This window comes from Lynx rufus, unplaced genomic scaffold (assembly GCF_022079265.1).
Source record: "Lynx rufus isolate CCGP_SWC_20201006 ecotype Redwood Valley unplaced genomic scaffold, mLynRuf1.p SCAF_17, whole genome shotgun sequence".
NCBI lineage: Eukaryota > Metazoa > Chordata > Mammalia > Carnivora > Felidae > Lynx > Lynx rufus.
Genome location: NW_025814831.1, coordinates 40,904,064 through 40,925,466, shown reverse-complemented (window position 1 = coordinate 40,925,466; position 21,403 = coordinate 40,904,064). Strand labels below are relative to the sequence as shown.

The 21,403-nt window shown below is 37.1% G+C and overlaps 1 protein-coding gene across 1 annotated transcript in view; it reads left to right on the top strand.

The window, feature by feature from the left end:
* MNAT1 (MNAT1 component of CDK activating kinase) overlaps positions 1–21,403 on the top strand; it is a 217,955-nt gene that overhangs the window by 45,731 nt on the left and 150,821 nt on the right. Inside the window, exons 2-3 of the mRNA XM_047079558.1 lie at positions 15,783–15,935; positions 18,097–18,170. Coding sequence (XP_046935514.1) covers positions 15,783–15,935; positions 18,097–18,170 — 227 coding nt within the window. The remainder of the gene's footprint in view (positions 1–15,782; positions 15,936–18,096; positions 18,171–21,403) is intronic.

The window sequence follows — 21,403 nt, the reverse complement described above, 5'->3', positions numbered from 1 at the left end:
AATAATTTTTTTCATATTTATTTATTTTGAGAGATAGAGCAGGGGGAGGGACAGAGCGAGAGAGGCAGAGATAATCCCAAGCAGGCTCCACACTGTCAGCAGAGATCCTGACGTGGGGATTGCACTCACAAACCATGAGATCATGACCTGAGCTGAAATTAAGAGTTGGATGCTGAACCACCAGAGCCACCCAGGCGCCCTGGGACTTTTTTTTTTTTCTTTTTCAGGGTTGCTTTGGCTATTCAGGTCTTTTGTAGTTCCATACAGATTTTAGGATTGTTTGTTCTAGCTCTGTGAAAAATGCTGTTGGTATGTTGATAGGGATTGCATTAAATATGTAGGTTACTTTGGATAGTATAGACATCTTAACAATATTTGTTCTTTCAATCCATGAGCATGGAATATCTTTTCATTTCTCTGTGTCATCTTCAATTTCTTTCATCAGTGTTTCATAGTTTTCAGAGTACAGATCTTTCACTTCTGGTTAAGCTTATTCCTAGGTATTATTTTTGGTGCAATTGTAAGTGGGATTGTTCTCTTAATTTTTCTTTTTGCTGCTCCATTATTAATGTATGGAAACAGTGCATTTCTGTACATTGTGTTAGTAGTCTGTGACTTTACTGAATTCATTTATCACCTTTAGTAGTTTTTTGGTGGAGTCTTTTGGGTTTTCTATATATAGTATCATATCATCTACAAATAGTGAAAATTTTACTTCTTCCTTACCAGTTTGGTTGCCTTTTATTTCTTTTTGTTGTATGCTGTGGCTCATACTTATGGAACTGTGTTGAATGAAAAGTAGTGAGAGTGGACATCTTTGTCTTGTTCTTGACTTTAGGGGAAAAGCTCTGTTTTGAGTATGAGTATGCTTTTTGCTTTTGCTTTTTGCTTTTGGGTTTTTCCTCATAAGGCCTTTATTATGTTGAGGTGTGTTCCCTCTACACCCACCATGTTGAGGGTTTTTGTCATGAATAGATGACATGAATAGATGTTATACGTTGTCAAATGCTTTTCCTACATCTATTGAAATGATTGTATGCTTTTTATTCTTTCTCTGTTATTGATATATCACATTGATTGATTTGTACACATTGAACTACCCTTGCATCCTGAAAATAAAGCCCACTTGATTGTGGTGAATTATTATTTTTTTTAAATGTATTGTTGGATATGGTTTTGCTAATATTCTGTTTAGGATTTTTGCAGCAATGTTCATCCAAGATACTGGCCTGTAGGTTTCCTTTATTGTGGCATTCTTTGTTTGGTTTTGGTATCAGGGTAATGTTGGCCTCATAGAACTTGGAAGTTTTCCTTTCTTTTGTACTTTTTGGAATAGTTTGAAAAGAATAGGTATTAACTCTTCTTTAAATGTTTGGGTAGAATTCATCTTTGAAGCCATCTGGTTTTGGACTTTGGTTTATTGGGAGTTATTTGATCACTGATTCAATTTCATTTTTGGTAATCAGTCTATTCAAATTTTCTATTTCTTCCTGCTTCAATTTTGGTAGTTTATATAGGTAGTTTATATAGCTTCTAGGAATTTGTTTATTTCTTCTAGGTTGTACAATTTGTTGGTATAATAATCTTTTGTATTTCCGTGGTTCAGTTTTTCTTTCTCCTCTTTTGTTTGTGATTTTGAGTTCTTTCTTTCTTTCTTTCTTTCTTTCTTTCTTTCTTTCTTTCTTTCTTTCTTTCTTTTTTCATTGGTCGTTTCAAAGAACCAGCTCCTAGTTTCATTGATCTATGTGTGTGTTTTGTTTTAGTTTCTATATCATTTATTTCAATAGCTCTTATTATTTCCTTCCTTCTCCTGGTTTGGGGTTTTGTTTTTTTAGCTCCCTTAGGTGTAAGGCTAGGTTGTTTGAGATTTTCTTGGTTTTTATTTTTTTTATTTTTATTTTTAACATTTATTTATTTTTGAGACAGAGAGAGAGAGAGAGCATGAACAGGGGAGGGTCAGAGAAAGAGGGAGACACAGAATCTGAAACAGGCTCCAGGCTCTGAGCTGTCAGCACAGAGCCCGACGCAGGGCTCGAACCCACAGACCGCGAGATCATGACCTGAGCCGAAGTCGGACGCTTAACCGACTGAGCCACCCAGGCGCCCCTTCTTGGTTTTTAAACTAGGCATATATTGCTATAAACTTCCATCTTAGACTTGTTTTGCTACATCCCAGAGATTTTGGACCAGTATGTTTTCACTGTTATTTCTCTACATGTAATATTTAATTTCTTCTTTTGATTTCTTGGTTGACCCATTCATTGTTTAGTAGCATGCTGTTTAACCTCCATGTATTTATGCACTTTCCGGATTTTTTCTTGTGCTTGATTTCTAGTTTCATAGCATTATGGTGAGAAAAGATGCATTGTATGCCTTCAGTCTTTTAAAATTTGTTGAGGCTTGTTTTGTGGCCTTTGTGTGATCTATTCTGAAGAATGTTTTTTGTGCGTTTGAAAAGAATGTATTGTGCTGTTTAGGATGGAATGTTATGAATATATTTGTTAAATGCATCTGTTCCAGGGTGTCATTCAAAGCCATTGTTTACTTGTTGATTTTCTGTGTGGATGACCTGTCCATACATGGAAGTGGGGTGTTAAAGTTCCATACTATTACTGCATTATTATTGATTAGTTCCTTTATGTTTGTTTTTAATTGTTTTTTGTATTTGGGTGCTTGCATGTTGGGTGCATAAAATATTTACAATGGTTATATCTTCTTGTTGGATTGTCTGCTTTATTATTATATAGTGTCCTTCCTTTGTCTCTTGTTATAGTCTTTGTTTTAAAGAGTCTAGGGGGGCCTGGGTGGCTCAGTCGGTTAAACATCTGACTCTTGGTATTGGCTCTGGTCCTGATCTTGCTGTTGTGAGATCAAGTCCCGCATTGGGCTTCTTGCTGAGCATGGAGCCTGCTTGGGATTCTCTCTCTCCCTCTCTCTCTGCCCCCCTACTGTTCATGCCTGTGTATACTCACTCTTTGTCAAAATAAATATATACATTTAAAAAAATGAACTGTATCTTGTCTGATATAAGTATTGCTACCTCAACTTTCTTTTGACATCCATTTGCCTGATAAATGTTTCTCCATCCCCTCACTTTTTTTTTTGTTTTGTTTTTAATTTTTTTAAATATTTATTTTTGAGACAGAGAGAGTGACAGAGTGTGAGCACGGCAGGTGCAGAGAGAGAGGGAGACACAGAATCCAAAGCAGGCTCCAGGTTCTGAGATGTCAGCACAGAACCCAGTGCAGGGCTCAAACTCACAGACCATGAGATCATGACCTGAGTTGAAGTCTGACGCTTAACTGACTGAGCCACTCAGGCTCCCCTCCATCTCCTCACTTTCAATCTGCATGTGTCTTTAGGTCTGAAAAGGGTCTCTTGTAGGCAGCATATAGATTGTGTCTTTTTGTTTTTTTATTCCATTCTGTTACCTTATATCTTTTAATTGGAATGTTTAGTCCATTTATATTCTAAGTAATTATTGATAGATCTGTATTTATTGCCCATTTGTTACTTACTTTGTGGTGTTTTTTGTAGTTTTTCTCTGTTCCTTCTCTTGCCTCTCTTTAATGTTTTGCTGACTTTCTTTAGTGATATACTTTGATTCCTTTCTTTTTTATTTTTTGCATATCAATGATTTTTGATGTGGGGTTATCATTTGGTTTATATATAACATCTTCTACATATAATAGTCTATATGATGGTGATGGTCACTTAAGTTTTAGCCCATTCTTTTCCCTCTTCCCTCCACATTTTAAGTATATGGTGTCTTATTTTACACTCTTTTATTTTGTGAACCCTTGACTGATTTTTACAGTTACACTTATTTACTGTTTTTGTGTTTTCTACTTTTCATACTCTTACTTGTGTTTTTTTTTTTTTTTTTTTTTTTTTTACTCAATCCCCTTTAACATTTCTTGTAGGGCTGGTTTAGTGGTCATGAACTTCTTTAACTTTTGTTTGAGAAATTCTCTCTCTCCTTCTATTCTGAATGATGACCTTGCTGGATAGAGTATTCTTGGCTCCAGAGTTTTTTCTTTCAGCACTTTGAGCATATCCTGCTACTCCCTACTGACCTGCAAAATTTCTGCTGAAAAATCCACTGATAGCCTTTTGGGGTTTCCCTTGTTTGTAACTGTGTTCTTTTCTCTTGCTGCTTTTTAAATTCTTTCTTCTCTTCTTCCCCCTGCCTCCCTCCTCCTCTTCTTCTTCTTCGATAAAGTTTATTTATTTTGAGAGAGAGAGAGAGAGAGCGTGAGTGAGCAGCAGGGGAGCAGAGAGAGAGGAGAGAGAGAGAGAGAGAGAGAGAGAGAGAGACCCAAGCAGGCTCTGCACTGTCAGTGCAACTGTGAGATCATGACCTGAGCTGAGATCAAGAGTTGGATGCTTAACTGACTGAGCCACCCAGGTGCCCCTCAAATTCTTTATCACTACTTTTTTTTTTTTACCATTTTATTTTATTTTATTTTATTTTTTAAATGTTTATTTTTGTAAGAGTGCAAGCAGGGGAGGGGCAGAGAGAGGGGGACAGAGGATCCAAAGCTGGCTCTGTGCTAACAGCAGTGAGTCCAATGTGAGGCTCAAACTTATACAAACCATGAGATCGTGACCTGAGCCAAAATAGGAAACTCAAATGACTGAGCCATCCAGGTGCCTACACAGCCCCAGCACCCTGCCTTTTTCTTTTCTTTCTTTCTTTTTTTTTTTTTTTTTTTTTACCATTTTAATCGCTGTGTGTCTTGGTGTGGACCTTCTTGGGTTGATTTTTGTTGGGGCATCTCTGCCTCCTGGATCTGTATATATGTTTCCTTTCCCACATTACGGAAGTTTTCAGCTATTATTTATTCAAATAAGTTTTCTGCCCAATTTCTCTCTCTTCTCCTTCTAGGATCCCTATAACGAGAATGTTATTATGCTTGATGGAGTCATTGAGTTCCCTTAAATCTATTCTCATTTTGCATAATTTCTTTCTTTCACCTGCTCAGCTTGATTACTTTCCATTCCTCTGTCTTCCAGGTTTCTGATTCATTTCTCTACTTCCTCTAGCTGGCCATTTATTTCATCTAATGTATTTTTAATTTCATTTATTGTGTTCTTCATCTGATTTTTTTTTTTATCTCTTTGTTGAGGGTCTTACTGTTGTCCTCCACTCTTTTCCCATTACCCTATCAGGTATATTATTTATATCCATTTTGCTTGCATCTCTTGGCTGTGGTCCAGAGCCACAGGACCTCTGGACTTGTGACATTTAGGAGATATTCCTCTGCCTCTTCATTTTGTTTCTCTCTGTGCCTATTTCTCTGTGTTAGGAAAGTCAGCTACTTCTGCTCTTGAAAGTAATAGCCTTATGAAGAAGAGGTTTTGTAGTGCCCTGTAGTGCATTGTGTCTTGTTTCCTAGAACCTGGTGCTTTAGGGGTGTCTCCTATGTGTTTTGTGTGTGCCTGCTGTTGTGTCCTGGCTGCTTTATCCTTCAGTGAAGTGATCTGCAGAGGATGTCAAGCTTTGCTTGTTTTAGCTGGGGTTTTGTCCCTAGCTGGGGTGGAGTGTACAGTTTTAACAGGATGCGCAGGTTGGCCTGGGAGATGAGACCTGCGACTGCTTCCTCAGGGTGGGCAATTTTAACAAGATTGTGCACCACTCTGGCTGCCAGGACAGAGGGCCCGCAGAGCTTGTTGGGAGATGTGGTGGTGGCAAGGTTTGCACAGATCTTCTTGGTGGAGGGATGGGAGGTACCGATAGCACAGGGACTGAGGCAAGCATGACTGGAAAGGACTGATTTGTTGAAGCACGGCAGGGTGGGGCTTGTAAGCAAGTTAGGTAGTGAGTGCTGGCCTGCTTGTTCCTGTTTTTGGTTGGTTGTATGTTAATGCTGAGTGGCAGAGGTGGGAAAAGGTGCCTGACAGCTCCTTTGTTCCTGGAGGGGTCTTCCTATGATCCCTACCCCTTGGGATACCTCTGAGATGAGTAAATAGCTGTCACTCCGGTATGCCACAGGCATTTTGCAAACTGCTGATTCTACACTGTATCTTCCCAGGCAGTTTGTAGTGTTGTCTCTTTCAGGGTGGGAACTCAGTTTGTTATGCCCTTTGGGCTCTCCCAGAACTGAGCTTGCTGATTTTTAAAATTTCTGGTTTTAGGTCCCTCTGGTTGTAGGGACCTGACCAGGAGGGGCACCTGGCTGACTCATTTGGAAGAGCATCAAACTCTTGACCAAGGGGTCTTGAGTTCGAGCCCCAATTATGGGTGTAGAGATTACTAAAAAAAAAAATAAAATAAAACATAAAAAAATAGAACACATGAAATTTGTTTTCAAAGCTAAGTTTTATGGGGATTTGTGTTCCTGGTGCGGGTTCTTTGGTGTGATAGTCTGTTTCTCACTCCTCTTTCTGTGGGCAGCTTTCCCCCTAACCCCTAGATGTCAGCAGTCAGTTTTGCTCCCCAACATTTCTCTGCCCTTCCTATCCTATTTGATGTGGCCAAAGATCCAAAAAGCTCAGAGAACAAGGAGGACAAATGCCCCAAAAAACCCACACCTAGGCATATCATTAGCAAATTACAGAAAATTAAAGATAAAGAAAAAATGATGCCAGAAGGGGTAAATAACATCTCACTTATGAAGGAACAAAGATAAAAATTACATTCTTCTCTACCTTTAATTATGGAGTTTGTTCTGCCAGTCTGGGTTGTTTTTTGGGTTATTTATGCTGGTGTGAGTGTTATCTAGTTACATTCATCGGATGAGGTGAGCTTAGGGTCCTCTTACTCTACCATCTTCTCAGCCTCTGTTGTGGTTTTAAATGTGTACTTTATGTGATTCCATTTTCTCTTTTTAGCACATCAGTCTTCTTTTGGTACTTTGGTAGTAGCTGCCCTAGAGTTTGCAATATACATTTATAACTAATCCAAATCCAATGGCAAAAAATACCATACCACTGCTCAGTAGTGTGAGAGCCTTATAATAACAAAATAGTTCCTCCCTCCTATTTCTTGTATCATCAGTGTCATTCATTTCACTTATATATAATCATACGTAGGCATATATACATGCATCTCTATATAGAAATTTATATAATCAAATATGTTATTAGTTTGAACTACATCTTATTTGTTAGATTAATAATAAAAATGAAGTTATTATTTTATCTTCACTTATTTTTTTCTCAAGTGTTCTTTCTTAATGTAGATCTGCGTTTCTGACTCATTATTTTTATTTCTCTAAAGAACTTTTTTAAAACACTTCCTACAAGACAGGTCTTTTGGCAAAAATGTTTTTCAATACTTGTCTGATAAAGTATTCTTTCTTTTTAATTTTTTTCATGTTTTTTTTATTTTTGAGACAGAGGGAGAGACAGAGCATTAGCAGGGGAGGGGCAGAGAGAGTGGAAGACACAGAATCCGAGGTAGGCTCCAGGCTCTGAGCTGGCAGCACAGAGCCCGACGTGGGGCTCGAACCCACGAACCGTGAGATCATGACCTGAGCTGAAGTCCAAGGCTCAACTGACTGAGCCACCCAGGTGCCCCGTTCTTTCTTCACTTTTTTTTTTTTTTTTAAATGTTTGTTTATTTTTGAGACAGAGAGAGACAGAGCATGAACCGGGGAGGGTCAGAGAGAGAGGGAGACACAGAATCCGAAGCAGGCTCCAGACTCTGAGTGGTCATCACAGAGCCCAATGCAGGGCTCGAACTCATGGACTGTGAGATCATAACCTGAGCTGAAGTTGGATGCTCAACCGACTGAGCCACCCAGGCGCCCCTATTTCTTCACTTTTTAAGGGTAGTTTGGCAGGTTGGAGGTGTTTTTCCGTAAACACCTTAAATATTTCAGTTAAATATTTCTCTTGTATGTCTTTTTGGGAGAGAAGTTGAATGTAATGCTTATATTCCTTTATAAGTGAGATGTTATTTCCTCCCTCTGGCTTCTTTCATAATTTTTTCTTTATCTTTAATTTTCTGTAATTTGTTAATGATATGCCTAGGTGTGGGTCTTTTGGGGGGGAATTTGTCCACCTTGGTGTTCTTTGAGCTTTTTGGATCTTTGGTTTAGTGTCTGATGTTAATTTAGGGGAAATTTTCAGTTACTGTGGTTTCACCTATTTCTTCTGTGTCTTTCCTCTCTTTCTGGTATTCTAGTTGCACATATCTTACACTTTGTGTAGTTCTACAGCCCTTGGGTATTCTGTTCCATTCATTCTTTTTCCCTTTGGTTTTCAGTTTTCGAGGATCATACTGATATATTCTCTTGCTCAAAGATGGTTTCCTCAGCTGTATCTGGTCTACTATTAAGGCCATCAAAGGCATTCTTCATTTCTGTTACACTATTGTTTTTTTAATCTCTACCATTTCTTTTTGGTTATTTCTTAGACTTTCCATCTGTTTATATCGCTCATCTGTTCTTGCATTTTGTCTCCTTTATTTGTTAGGGACCTTAGCATCTTAATTATGGTTGTTTTATATTCTTAATTAGATAATGCTAACATCCTTGCCATGTCTGGTTCTGAGCTTGCTCTGTGTCTTCCAGTTATGTTCTTTTGCCTTTTGGTGTGGCTTGTAAGTTTTTCTTGATAGTGAACATGATATACTGTGTAAAAGAAACTGTTCTAAGTAGACTTTTAGTAATGTTGTGGTGAGGTATTGGGAAGAGGGAAGTGTTCTATATTTCTGTGATTAGGTCCCAGACTTTTAGTGAGCCTATGCCTTTGGACTGTGAAGTTCATAAGTGTTTCACAGTTATTTTTTTTCTCCCTACTTAGATGGACTGGATGGCTAGAATCAGCTACAGTTGGTAATTTACCCTCCCCCAGGTTAGTTAGGCTCTGATAATACCCAAGCTAGTTAGGCTTTGGTTAATTAGTTTCATCTGAGAAACCTTGTTGAGAAACCTTGTTGAGAAGGTAGGGTGCATTGGTGTATTTCAAAATGATTTCTTTCTCCACATCCCCTTTTACATTCAAATTATATTTATTTTATTTTTAATTTTTTTTAATGTTTGTTTATTTTTGAGAGAGAGAGTGTGAACCGAGGAGGGGCAGAGAGAGAGGGAGAGGGACACAGGCTGTCAGCACAGAGCCTGATATGGGGCTCGAACCCACGAACCGCGAGACCTGAGTCAAAGTCAGACTCTTAACCAACTGAGCCACCCAGGCACCCCTCAAATTGTATTTCTTTGTAAATAACATTTATTGATCACATATAACCTGGTTCTCAGATACTTTGATTTTGGTCTCAGTACCTTTGATAGTCTTAAAAATTACTGAGGACTCCCCAAGAGCTTTTATTTATGAAGCTTTTATCTGTTAATAGTTACCATGTTGGACATTAAAATTGAGAAAATTTGAAAATATTTATTAAAAATATAAATAATATATTTTATAAAATATATTTTCCAAAACAAAAATTTTAGAGCAGTATTGCTTTATGTTTTATTTTATTTTATTTTATTTTATTTTATTTTATTTTATTTTTATTTTATTTTATTTTATTTTATTTTATTTTATTTTATTTTATTTTATTTTATTTTATTTTTGAGAGAGAGGGAGAGGGAGAGTGCATGCAGTGGAGGGGCCAGGAAGAGAGAGAGAGAATCCCAAGCAGGCTTCATGCTCAGCCTGATGTGGGGCTTAATCCTATGACCCTGGGATCATGACCCAAGCTGAAATCGAGAGTCTGATGCTCAACTGACTGAGCCACCCAGGTGCCCCAGCATTGCTTTACATTTTTGCAAATCCCTTTGTTTGGGTTAAGAGAAGACAGATTGTGATATTTGCTTCTGTAACGAATCTACATTGTCACATGTAATTTCCAATGAAGTATATGGAGATGATGTGACTTCCATAGATACATAGTTGGAAAATGGAGGAACCTATTGATACTTTTTCAAATAATGTAAATATTCTTTGGCCTACTTAGGTAAATATATATTTAGTTCCTTTGAGTTGTTGAGAACGTGAAGGTGATGTTTTACTTAATGTAGGACCTACATTTCTGAATATCGTAGAACTAATTGAATCTGCCCTTAGCTTTCCCAAGGTAGATTTATAGAAATGGTCCTGATGGAGATGCATTCTTGGCTTGGTATCCTGGCAGTTTGTTTTCTTTAAATTCTCCAAGGCTCTGAATGCCCCTGGTGGCCATGTTGTGTTTCTTTACCATTCATATAATTGTTTGTTACGTCTCCCAGTGTGCAAGATTATTTCTGAAGCCCTTCATAAAGTTAGCTGGAGGATTTTTCTTTCAATTTCTAATTGACCTTCACTCTTTCTTCAACCATATGTTTGAAGGGGCATTGGGCCTCTGCAAAACTTGGATCTCAACATCAATACTATCATCTCCACAAACTTTTTGGCTATTCTAGTTCAAAACTGTTCATCAGTGGCAATAAGTAGAGTCCATGTATTTCAGGAAATACTAGACTCAGGATAGTACTTTTGGAACTGTCATTGGCTTGGAGCATTTGGAGTGTGATGTGTTAATAGTGGTCAAGAGTGTAGAGTGTAATTTGTTCACCTGTTGCTTATTGGCTGAGAGCTTATGGCAGTAGTATTCAGAGTATACCTTTATTACAGTTTTTGACTGTATTCTATTTTGACCACTATATTATAAGCCTTTCTATTTTGACCACTATATTATAAGCCTTTTCTATTTTGACCACTATATTATAAGCCTTTACGTACAAGTTGGTGTTGCTCTTTGTATCCCTCGTAGAATGAAGGATATTGGTTTTGGGTATATTGAGTTTGAGAGAATTTTATTTTTCTAAGTAAAAAATGTAGCTGTGGGATGTCAGATAGGAAGTGTGCAATAGGCAGTGTCTAATAGGAACTCAGAAGGTATGTTTGGGCCAAAGGTAGACACTGGGGATTGTTACTTACATCATTGTTAAGAGTAAGAGTGAAAGAGAAAATGTGGAATGTGAAGCAGACCAAGGTCAGTTCTTGCTAGTTACATGATTTTAAGCCAGCTATTTGACTCCCCAGTGCTCAGTGACCTCATCTGTATAGTAAAGACAGTCATATGTATATCATAAGATGCCTAATGCATATTATCTTTGACTTCCTTCATTCTTTTCCACCCTTTTTCTAGAAAACATATACAGTGTTTTTCAACAGAGCATTTATTTTTTTTTTAGAAATTTTTTTTTTCAACGTTTTTTATTTATTTTTGGGACAGAGAGAGACAGAGCATGAACGGGGGAGGGGCAGAGAGAGAGGGAGACACAGAATCGGAAACAGGCTCCAGGCTCTGAGCCATCAGCCCAGAGCCCGACGCGGGGCTCGAACCCACGGACCGCGAGATCGTGACCTGGCTGAAGTCGGACGCTTAACCGACTGCGCCACCCAGGCGCCCCTCAACAGAGCATTTAAATTTGGCTTAGGAGTTTACTGGCAGGAGGGCAAAAAGGGAAATGTATTCCATGATCCTTGCTGTTTGTAAGGGGGGCACAAAAACCCATTTTGGTGATGGGGGGGGCTCGTGTTTTCTTGTCACAGCTTACTAAATTACTAGCTCTTTCCTTATCCTCTGTGTATAGCTCAATTTTTCTGGCTCAAAATGGGCTTAAATGTCCTATTTGAATTTGTGCCTTATATTATTTGCTTGTTAGTTATAAATTGCTGTGCTAAATGGTAATAGCCAACAGAAGATTGAATGGTTATTTTGAATTCTAAGACAGTGAAAAAAATGGATGAACATAATTTTTCTTTTTAATTTTGAGAATAAGCTGTATTCCCCAGAGTTTGTAGGGAGAAGTTTATAATGTTTTAACATGTGCTCTCCCAGGCCATCCCTTCTATTTTTATGGATGAATTCTTTATTTGACTCCCAAAACACTTTGTTGCAATAGTTTTTTCCCTCAAGCTTTGGAATAGATAAGATTATGAATTCTCTTTTAGGTATAAGATGATACATAACAATGTAACCTTTAGGTTACAGAAAAGTTATTTACAGGTTCTAGAAAAGTTAGGCAGCATATTTTGAGAGAAAAAATTCCCTTAATATCTAGCTCCTACCCTATAGAGTTCAGTACACATGGGTTTAAGGAATAATTTATTATAGGGATAAAATTTTTCTTTAACAGAAGTTATCACTTGTTTATCTTTCAAGACCATAGACTTCTGTTTGGAGTTGTTTCAGGAAGTCAGTGAGCTAAAGAAGAATGGAAAGTCCTGATAAAACTAGATTACTTCCAAGAAAGTCTTAAATACAAAATTTGTGATTATTTACCTTTTTCTAAGTCAGTTAATTCTATTTAAAATAAAAAAAAAATTTTTTTTAAATTTGAGATAGAGAGAGAGCGAGTGAGCATGCGAGTGGGGGAGAGGGACAGAAGGAGAGAGAGATAGAATCCCAAGCAGGTTCCATGTAGAGCCTGATGTGGGGCTTGATCCCATGACTCTGGGATCATGACCTGAGCTGAAATCAAGAGTTGGTCGTTCAGCCAGCTGAGCCACCCACCCATGTGTCCCTTAATCTATTTTAATAATTACTGAAATTCTACATGGAATATAATTCCTCTTGAAAAATTAAAGGAAATAAGTCAGATAAAAAATCTTGACAAAGGGATATAAGCAGCTAACTATTGATATAAGAAAATAAAATCTAAAAATAAGTTGTTTAGGGACACCTGGGTAGCTTAGTCAGCTGAGCATATGACTTCAGCTCAGGTCATGATCTCGATGTTTGTGAGTTCCAGCCCAGCATCGGGCTGTCTCCTGTCGGCACAAAGCCTGCTTCTGATCCTCTGTCTCCCTCTCTCTCTGCCCCTCCCCTGCTCACTCACACTCCCTCTCAAAAATAAATAAACATTAAAAAAATAAATAAGTTGTTTAGAGAGAAAATAAGGTGGGCACCATTCTGGTTTTCAAAAACAGGAGAAAATCATAACGCTATCTTTGGGAATGGGTAATGACTGGGGATTTGGGCTTTTCCAGCAAATTTTCCTGTACTCTGAAAAATAGGAAATTTTGTATGAAAAACTTGCTTGCACTCTTGGAGGCCAAAGCTTGATCATATACTGCTGCTTTGGTTGTTCTGTTGCCAGATGAAGTGAACTAGCAATTACCAACTTTTTCTTCTGTTTTTTTTTTTTTTTAATATATATGACTGGTTTCATATAAAAACTTTGTAAATATGTATTTTATAAATATAGAAAAAAAATGTTCACATAAACTCTACACCTAAAGTAGTTACGTTATCTGTGGGAAGTGTGATATAGAACAGAATGAGGTAGAGTTTTCAGTTTTTTTCTCTGTATGCTTCTATCTTTGAGCTTTAAAAAGAGAGTTATTTGTGTTTTCAGCAGTTAAAATTGGGAGGGGAAGACTTATAGGAAAATAAATTATTTTAAAAATTCTCAAATACTGTAGAAATCCTTATGATTTAAGGCAGATTTTTAATTTTTTTTTTAAGTGAGAGTATGCGTGAGCAGGGGAGGGGCAGAGGGAGAGGGAGAAAGAGAATCTCAGGCAGACTCCTCACCCCTCACCTCACCCAACCAAGATCATGACCTGACGTGAAACCAAGAGTTAGACACTTAACCAGCTGAGCCATGAGGCACCCTTTAAGGTGTATTTTTAAAAAATAGAGATGTAAAATTGATCATGAAACAAATAATGTAACTAATATGCAGTATGACTTTTAGAAATATTAAAGTTTTCTGTATTGCCTTGTTAAGTGAATTATCAACTGAATCTACTCTACAAGACCTTGAAATATAGAATATTATTTGTGTGTTGATAGTTTTGAGTGTTTTAGATGGCTCCTTGCTTATCAATATCTTTAGTCAATATATTTTTAAAGTGTGTTCATTTTCATCTTATGCAGTTGGATTTAATTTTCTTTAACCACAAACATTAGGGGAAATGCACCACTCCCAATCTTCTGAATCCCAAAGTGAATTTTCTGGGGATTTGTTGATCTAGATAATGACAGTTGTGATCTTTGTTCTTTCAGGATTTTTTTTCCCTTTAATATTTGATGGCACCGTTAAGATAGAAGAAATACACAAAGTCAATGCTAGTATTTTACTAGTAACCAACCTTAAAAATTCTTACTACCCTGTGTCATTCTTCTCATTTAGCTTTCTCTACAAGTCAGCCACATACCTGGAAGAAATAAACGTTTACCTTTTTCACTAGAATTTCTGTTTTCCCCTCTTATATTCATTTTTTTAATTATGTGTAGTTTATTGAGTACTTAGTATTTGTCAGGCACTGGGGATAGAGAACAATAGTCCAGATTCCTGCTGTCATGAAATGTATATTATATCCTAGTAGAGGTTACAGAAAATCAACACATAAATAATTTCAGATAATGCTAAGAAAGGAGTGATTAGGGCTGGTGTCGTCCTAACCTATGTGGAGTTTGGCAAGATTACAACTGGAGAAATGAATATCAAAATGTTTAAATATTTATAAGTTAAGGATCAAGCTACACATCCATGCTGCCCACTTCTCAAGGGCTGGCATCCTCAAGACCCAGAGGCTAAAGGAACTGTTATTCTCTTCTCCTAGCCAGCCTTTCTACTTGCTAGTCTGATTAGTAGCATGGATGACTTGGGGCAGAGCAGGGATGGTTGAGTGGTGCCTGGACCCATCAAAAGCAGTATGTGAACTGATCCTGTCAACTCCCTAGGAATCTAGTACAGAGAGGTTAACCTCTTTAAGTCCTTGTTTTTGTAACTCAAGGCTTTCAGGAAATTCTCAGCTCTTCCCCAGATTGCACTACCTGAGAAGAGAGCAGGGAATGCAGGTATCTGGGACACGTGGCTTAACTAGGCAGTCCTTCTTGGTGGGTTTGGGGCAGCCAACCTTAACTGATTAAAGTTTTTATGAGGAAACATTCCTTCTGTGATTTCTCAGGGCAGAAGTTGTGATTTTTTTCCTTTCTCTGTGGATACTGTGGCACAGTCACCTTATCCTTTGGCCTGGGGCAGGGCTGGGGTGGGGGAGACCTCTTTCAGCTAGCACCTCTCCCTTGTAATTCCCACTTGCTCACTTGCTTCCTGAACTTTCAAAAAAACCTTCCTTACAAGGCTAAAAGAAAAAAGAGTCTTTGTTTTAGTGATTGTGGTATGCAGAGCCTAGGCTTCTGACCTAGGCTTTTCTTGCCTAGGTCTAGGAGTGGCACTGGAATGGAGGTGACCACAGACCGCTCTTTTACACGCCTCTTTGACTTTTTCCTATCTGCTACCTCTGAATCCGCCTAGCCCCCAACTCCATTTTTTAAAAAAAAATTTTTTTTTTTTTTACATTTTATTTATTTTTGAGAGAGTGAGCACGAGAGCGTGAGAGCAAGCACAAGTGGGGGAGGGACAGAGAGAGAGGGAGACACAGAATCCAAAGCAGGCTCCAGGCTCCGAGCTGTCAGCACAGAGCCCAACGCCGGGCTTGAACTTACAAACCTTGAGATCATGACCTGAGCTGAAGTCGGACGCTTAACCGACTGAGCCACCTAGGTGCCCCTCAACTCCATTTGTTTTAATTTGTAAATTTGTTTAATGTGTAAAATGAAACTGATACCCTTTAGGATACCTATGTCAGAAAAGTAAGCTCTAAATGAAAATAAATATTTTCTAAAAGATTTTTTTGTGAGAGCTTTAAGTAGCAATGATTAATTTTCCTATCTCTGACTACCACCACCCCCCCCCCCCGCCCCTCCATCCCCCCAGGGGGGAAAAACACACTCAACCAAAAAACCACCAGGGCAAACAACAAAAAACAAACTATATAATATTGTTGTGGATTTGAGTACTGACTTAAAAGTTGTCTTGTATTTTCTCTTTCAGGTGTGAAAGTTGTGTGGATTTACTATTTATGAGAGGAGCTGGAAACTGTCCTGAATGTGGCACTCCACTTAGAAAGAGCAACTTTAGGGTACAACTCTTTGAAGATCCTACTGTGGACAAGGAGGTTGAGATTCGGAAAAAAGTGCTAAAAATGTAAATATTATTGTTTGGATATACAAAGAGGACTTTAACAATTATTTCAGTAATTGATATAATTATTTATTGATGGAAATATGGACAGTTTGGCAAGTGAATAAGTATAAATTCATCTATGCATTTGTTCAACAGAAATTGATTAAGTTCTTAGAGAACTCAGTAATATTTATCTAGCCTTTGTTAGAGAAGTGTAGATCCTCTGGATTGATGGCTTTACAATTTATATATTTACTATATATTTTTTAATTTAGTTAACATATATTGAGTACCTACTGTGTGCAAGCACTGTGTTATGCATTTTAGGTACTAGGTGGAAATGAGTGAAATAGCTATGAACCTTGCCCTCATAAGGCTTACAGGATAGTAGTATAGGATAGCATGGAGGTAGATAATAAGACAGGCAAACTAAACAACTATGTGACTATGAATTGAGAAAAATACTATGAAGTTAGTGACAGTATTGGTGTAGGTCACTGATATCATGTTTAAATTGAGATTTGAAGGGGGCGCCTGGGTGGCCCAGTCGGTTGAGCGTCTGACTTTGGCTCAGGTCATGATCTCACAGCTCTGTGAGTTCGAGCCCCACATCGAGCTCTGTGCTGATGGCTTGGAGCCTGGAGCCTGCTTCAGATTCTGTGTCTCCCTCTCTCTCTGCCTCTAACCCACTTGCATTCTGTCTCTCTCAAAAATAAATAAGCATTAAAAAAAAATAAAAATAAATAATAAATAGAGATTTGAAGGCTGTTATATAATGTGTTGTAATTTGTTTTAATATCTATCTTTATGTATGGACATATGTATTTTTAATATTTTTTTTCATTTATAATTTAGTTTTTACTCTTTGTGAATAGTTTTGGGTTTTATTTTATATGTCCTTTTATTAAAAGTCACCTGATTATTTTTGAAGTTTAAAGAATATATAAATAGAATATATTTAATTTATCTACATATAATATTTAAATACATATTTAAATATCATATTTAAACATATTTACTTAAATATATTTAAATGTATGTATTTAAATAAATATATTTACAATATATTATATTTAATATATTTAATATATATGTTTTTTTTTTATTTTTTTTTTCAACGTTTATTTATTTTTGGGACAGAGAGAGACAGAGCATGAACGGGGGAGGGGCAGAGAGAGAGGGAGACACAGAATCAGAAACAGGCTCCAGGCTCTGAGCCATCAGCCCAGAGCCTGATGCGGGGCTCGAACTCCCGGACCGCGAGATCGTGACCTGGCTGAAGTCGGATGCTTAACCCACTGCGCCACCCAGGCGCCCCTAATATATATGTTTAATATATATATGATATTTTTGGTGGTGTATGTTTCAACCTAGGTCACCAGTGTTTTAGCAGCATCTTTCTAGGTATTTAATCTGTGTTACTTCCTTAATGCCCCCAGTTGCTCTTTTGTTATTTGTATTACCTCTGAGAGATAGTCTCTTTTAGATTCTTATTTTTTATTGATTCCTTATAGTTTTTTTTTTTTTTTAAACGTTTTTTATTTATTTTTGGGACAGAGAGAGACAGAGCATGAATGGGGGAGGGGCAGAGAGAGAGGGAGACACAGAATCAGAAACAGGCTCCAGGCTCTGAGCCATCAGCCCAGAGCCTGACGCGGGGCTCGAACTCACGGACCGCGAGATCGTGACCTGGCTGAAGTCGGACGCTTAACCGACTGCGCCACCCAGGCGCCCCAGATTCCTTATAGTTTTTCTAATTCTTTACAGGTACATTACAATATTTACAGAATTCTATGATCTAGTATTCTTTAGACTATAGTTGTCATGAAAAATAGGAAGGTGTCTTTTGAATTAATCTTTAGCTTTCTGAAAGTTAGCAAATCAATTTATAACAAGTAAATAAGGTTCCTAATTTCTTTTTCTTTATTTTCCATAAGTTTTAGAGGGATTTAACATATTTTATCTTTCTCTTTTGATTCTATTCTGTCTTTGTAGTCATAAGAATTTAAGAACGACGTTTTTGGTCTAATTACAAACACGGTGTCAAGAAAACAGTGTTTTATTTAGTAAGCAATCCTTTTCTATGTATCATGAATAAAATAGGTAAGAAGAAACAAACTGATTAGATAATATTGAAAACAAGAGATATGTAATGTGTTGATTTTTTTTTTTTTTCTTAAAGATACAATAAAAGAGAAGAAGATTTTCCTAGTCTAAGAGAATATAATGATTTTCTGGAAGAAGTGGAAGAAATTGGTATGTTTTTTTTTTTTTTTTTTTTTTTTTTTACTTTCTGTAATTTATTAATTTTTTCTAATTTACATCCAAGTTAGTTAGTACATGGTGCAACAGTGATTTCAGCCCCTTACCCATTTAGCTCATTCCCCCCCCAACTCTGTTCGCTATATTTCAGAGTCTTTTATATTTTGTCCCTCTCCCTGTTTTTATATTACTTTTGCTTCCCTTCCCTAATGTTCATCTGTTTTGTAACTTAAAGTCCTCCTATGAGTGAAGTCATATGAATTTGTCTTTCTCTGACTAATTTTGCTTAGCATAATACCCTCTAGTTCCATCCACATAGTTGCAAATGGCAAGTTTCATTCTTTTTGATTGCTGAGTAATACTTCATTGTATATATATGCCACATCTACTTTATCCATTCATCCATCGATGGACATTTGGGCTCTTTCCATACTTTGGCTATTGTTGATAGTGCTGCTGTGAACATTGGGGTGCATGTGCCCCTTTGAAATAGCACACCTGTATCCGTTAGATAAATACCTAGTAGTGCAATTGCTAGGTCGTAGGGTAGATCTATTTTTCATTTTTTGAGGAACCTCCATACTGTTTTCCAGAGTGGCTGCACCAGTTTGCATTCCCACCAGCAGTGCATAAGAGATCCTCTTTTTCCGCACCCTTGCCAACATCTTTTGTTGCCTGAGTTGTTAATGTTAGCCATTCTGACAGGTGTAAAGTGGTATCTCATTGTGGTTTTGATTTGTATTTCCCTGATGATGAGTGATGTTGAGCATTTTTTCATGTGTCGGTTGGCCATTTGGATGTCTTCTTTGGAGAAGTGTCTATTCATGTCTTTTGCCCATTTCTTCACTGGATTATTTATTTTTTTGGGTGTTGAGTTTTATAAGTTCTTTATAGATTTTGGGTCCTAACCCTTTATCTGATATGTTGTTTGCAAATGTCTTCTCCCATTCTGTCAGATGTCTTTTAGTTTTGCTGCTTGTTGCCTTCACTTTGCAGAAGCTTTTTATTTTGATGAGGTCCCAATAGTTCATTTTGGCTCCCTTGCCTCCAGAGCCATGTTGAGTAAGAAGTTTCTGCGGCTGAGGTCAAAGAGGTTTTTATCTGCTTTTTCCTCAAGGATTTTGATGGCTTCCTGTCTTATATTTAGGTCTTTCATCCATTTGGAGTTTATTTTTGTGTATGGTGTAAGAAAGTTGTCCAGGTTGATTTTTCTGCATCTCTCTGTCCAGTTTTCCCAGCACCACTTGCTGAAGAGACTGCCTTTATTCCATTGGATATTCTTTCCTGCTTTTTCAAAGATTGGTTGGCCATATGTTTGTGAGTCCATTTCTGGGTTCTCTATTCTGTTCCACTGATCTGAGTGTCTGTTTTTGTGCCAGTACCATACTGTCTTGATGATTACAGCTTTGTAATACATCTTGAAGTCTGAGGAAATTGGTATGTTTTTGATGCTTGTACTTTTGGTTGCTACCCTGTGTACTTTTATCTTTTATATGCCTAAGACAACATCTCACAGAAAAATCTCTAACAAGTTTTGTTGTGATAGCTGACATTTTTTACCTATTTACTTTCAGTTGTACTTGAATCATGTTTGTTAAATAGAAGGCATACTTAAGTAAAGGACATACTTAAGTAATAAACATTTTGTTTTAGGAAAAGTCGTATCACTTTGTATCTGGGGAAAAAAGACTGTATCTCTGTATATCTGTATGTTGATGGGGCATTAGAGTCAACACAAGTAACGAATATACAGATTTTTAAAAAATAGTATTTCTAGTAACTGTGTCTATGGTGACTAAAGCCGTATGTTGTTTATCATTTATGTCTCTGTGCATACGGTATTTTGAAAATAGTTGGAAGCAGTTGACTGTTGAAGTGGCATTCTGTTTTTCATGTTATGCTTGAATCAGAGGATAGAGTAATCTTGGGGCCTTTTCTTTTGTGATTAGTCAAAAGGATGCTTTCATCAAAAGAAAGGATTATTTTTTCTTTCTTAAATAAGATTTCATAGATGTTAAAGAGCCTGGAAGTTGTTATACTTCAATTAAAAAAAAGTTAATTTTTTTTAAAGCTGCCATAATTATTATTACTCAATATAGTTTTGGAAATATTACCAAAATTATAGAATGTGAAGATAAGAATGAGACGTAGGGAATTAAATCATCTTTTTTATTCTTCTCTTCTCACTATACTTCTGTTATTTCATATTTAAAATATAAATATAACAAACTGATCATTCTTTAGAAGGTTTATATATGGGGAAAATTTTTAGAAAACTTAAACTCTTGAGTAATGGAGTATTCTAATGCCTTTAATTTCTTTATTAACTAAGAAAAACCCAGAGAATCTTTTCATTTCAACTGTAATTAAAACTTTTCTAAAATATCTAAGTTCACTTGTTAGGTCATGGCAAATAGCATGTACAGAATATAACTTAAGCTTTTTCTTGGATCTTTTCATGCCTTGGAGCCATTGCTTTTTTTATTTAATTGTATTCATTGCACTTTGTGTATAATGTTAGCAATCATCAGTGGCTTGGATTTTAGTTGAAAAGGGGGTGGAATTGGAAGTGCCAAGGCAAAGTAGAAAAGTTAGGATATAGACAGAGAAGATACACCCCCCCAAATCTGCAAGAACTGGGAAAATGTAAAAATCTGGCTGTATGTAGATATTAAGTACAGGACAGGAAGTTGGGTAGTAAGCAGGAAGAAATCCAGCTCATGTTTATTCTGAAGGCAATGTCATTAGTCAACAGTCTGGTCAGGCAATAAAGAGAAAGGAGATTATAAATGTCACAGAGCTAGTTGAATACATGGTCACAAGTCCAAGCAGGCAGGTAAGATAATCTAAAGAAACTGATGGACAAAGAAGGTGGGGAAAGCGGGCAGGGATTTTGATTCTAGAATAAGGTTCTGGTTGAGCCATTATTTCATACACACACACACACATTTAAGCTTATTTATTTTGAGAGAGAAAGAGAGTGCGCGCGGGCACGCACACACGGGGGAGGGGCAGAGAGAGAGGAAGACAGAGAATCCCTGTGCTGACACCCAGGCGCCCAAGATATTTTTTTTTTATGAGATGAATTACTTTGAATATATAAATAACCTGGGACCCATAGGTAAAACCATGTTTATGTCTAGAAGTGGGAGCTAGGATTGACAAGTAAGAACAAGTCTGGATATTATGGCTTATAGGATATGTAGTCCTTTCCTTACCAGATAGGA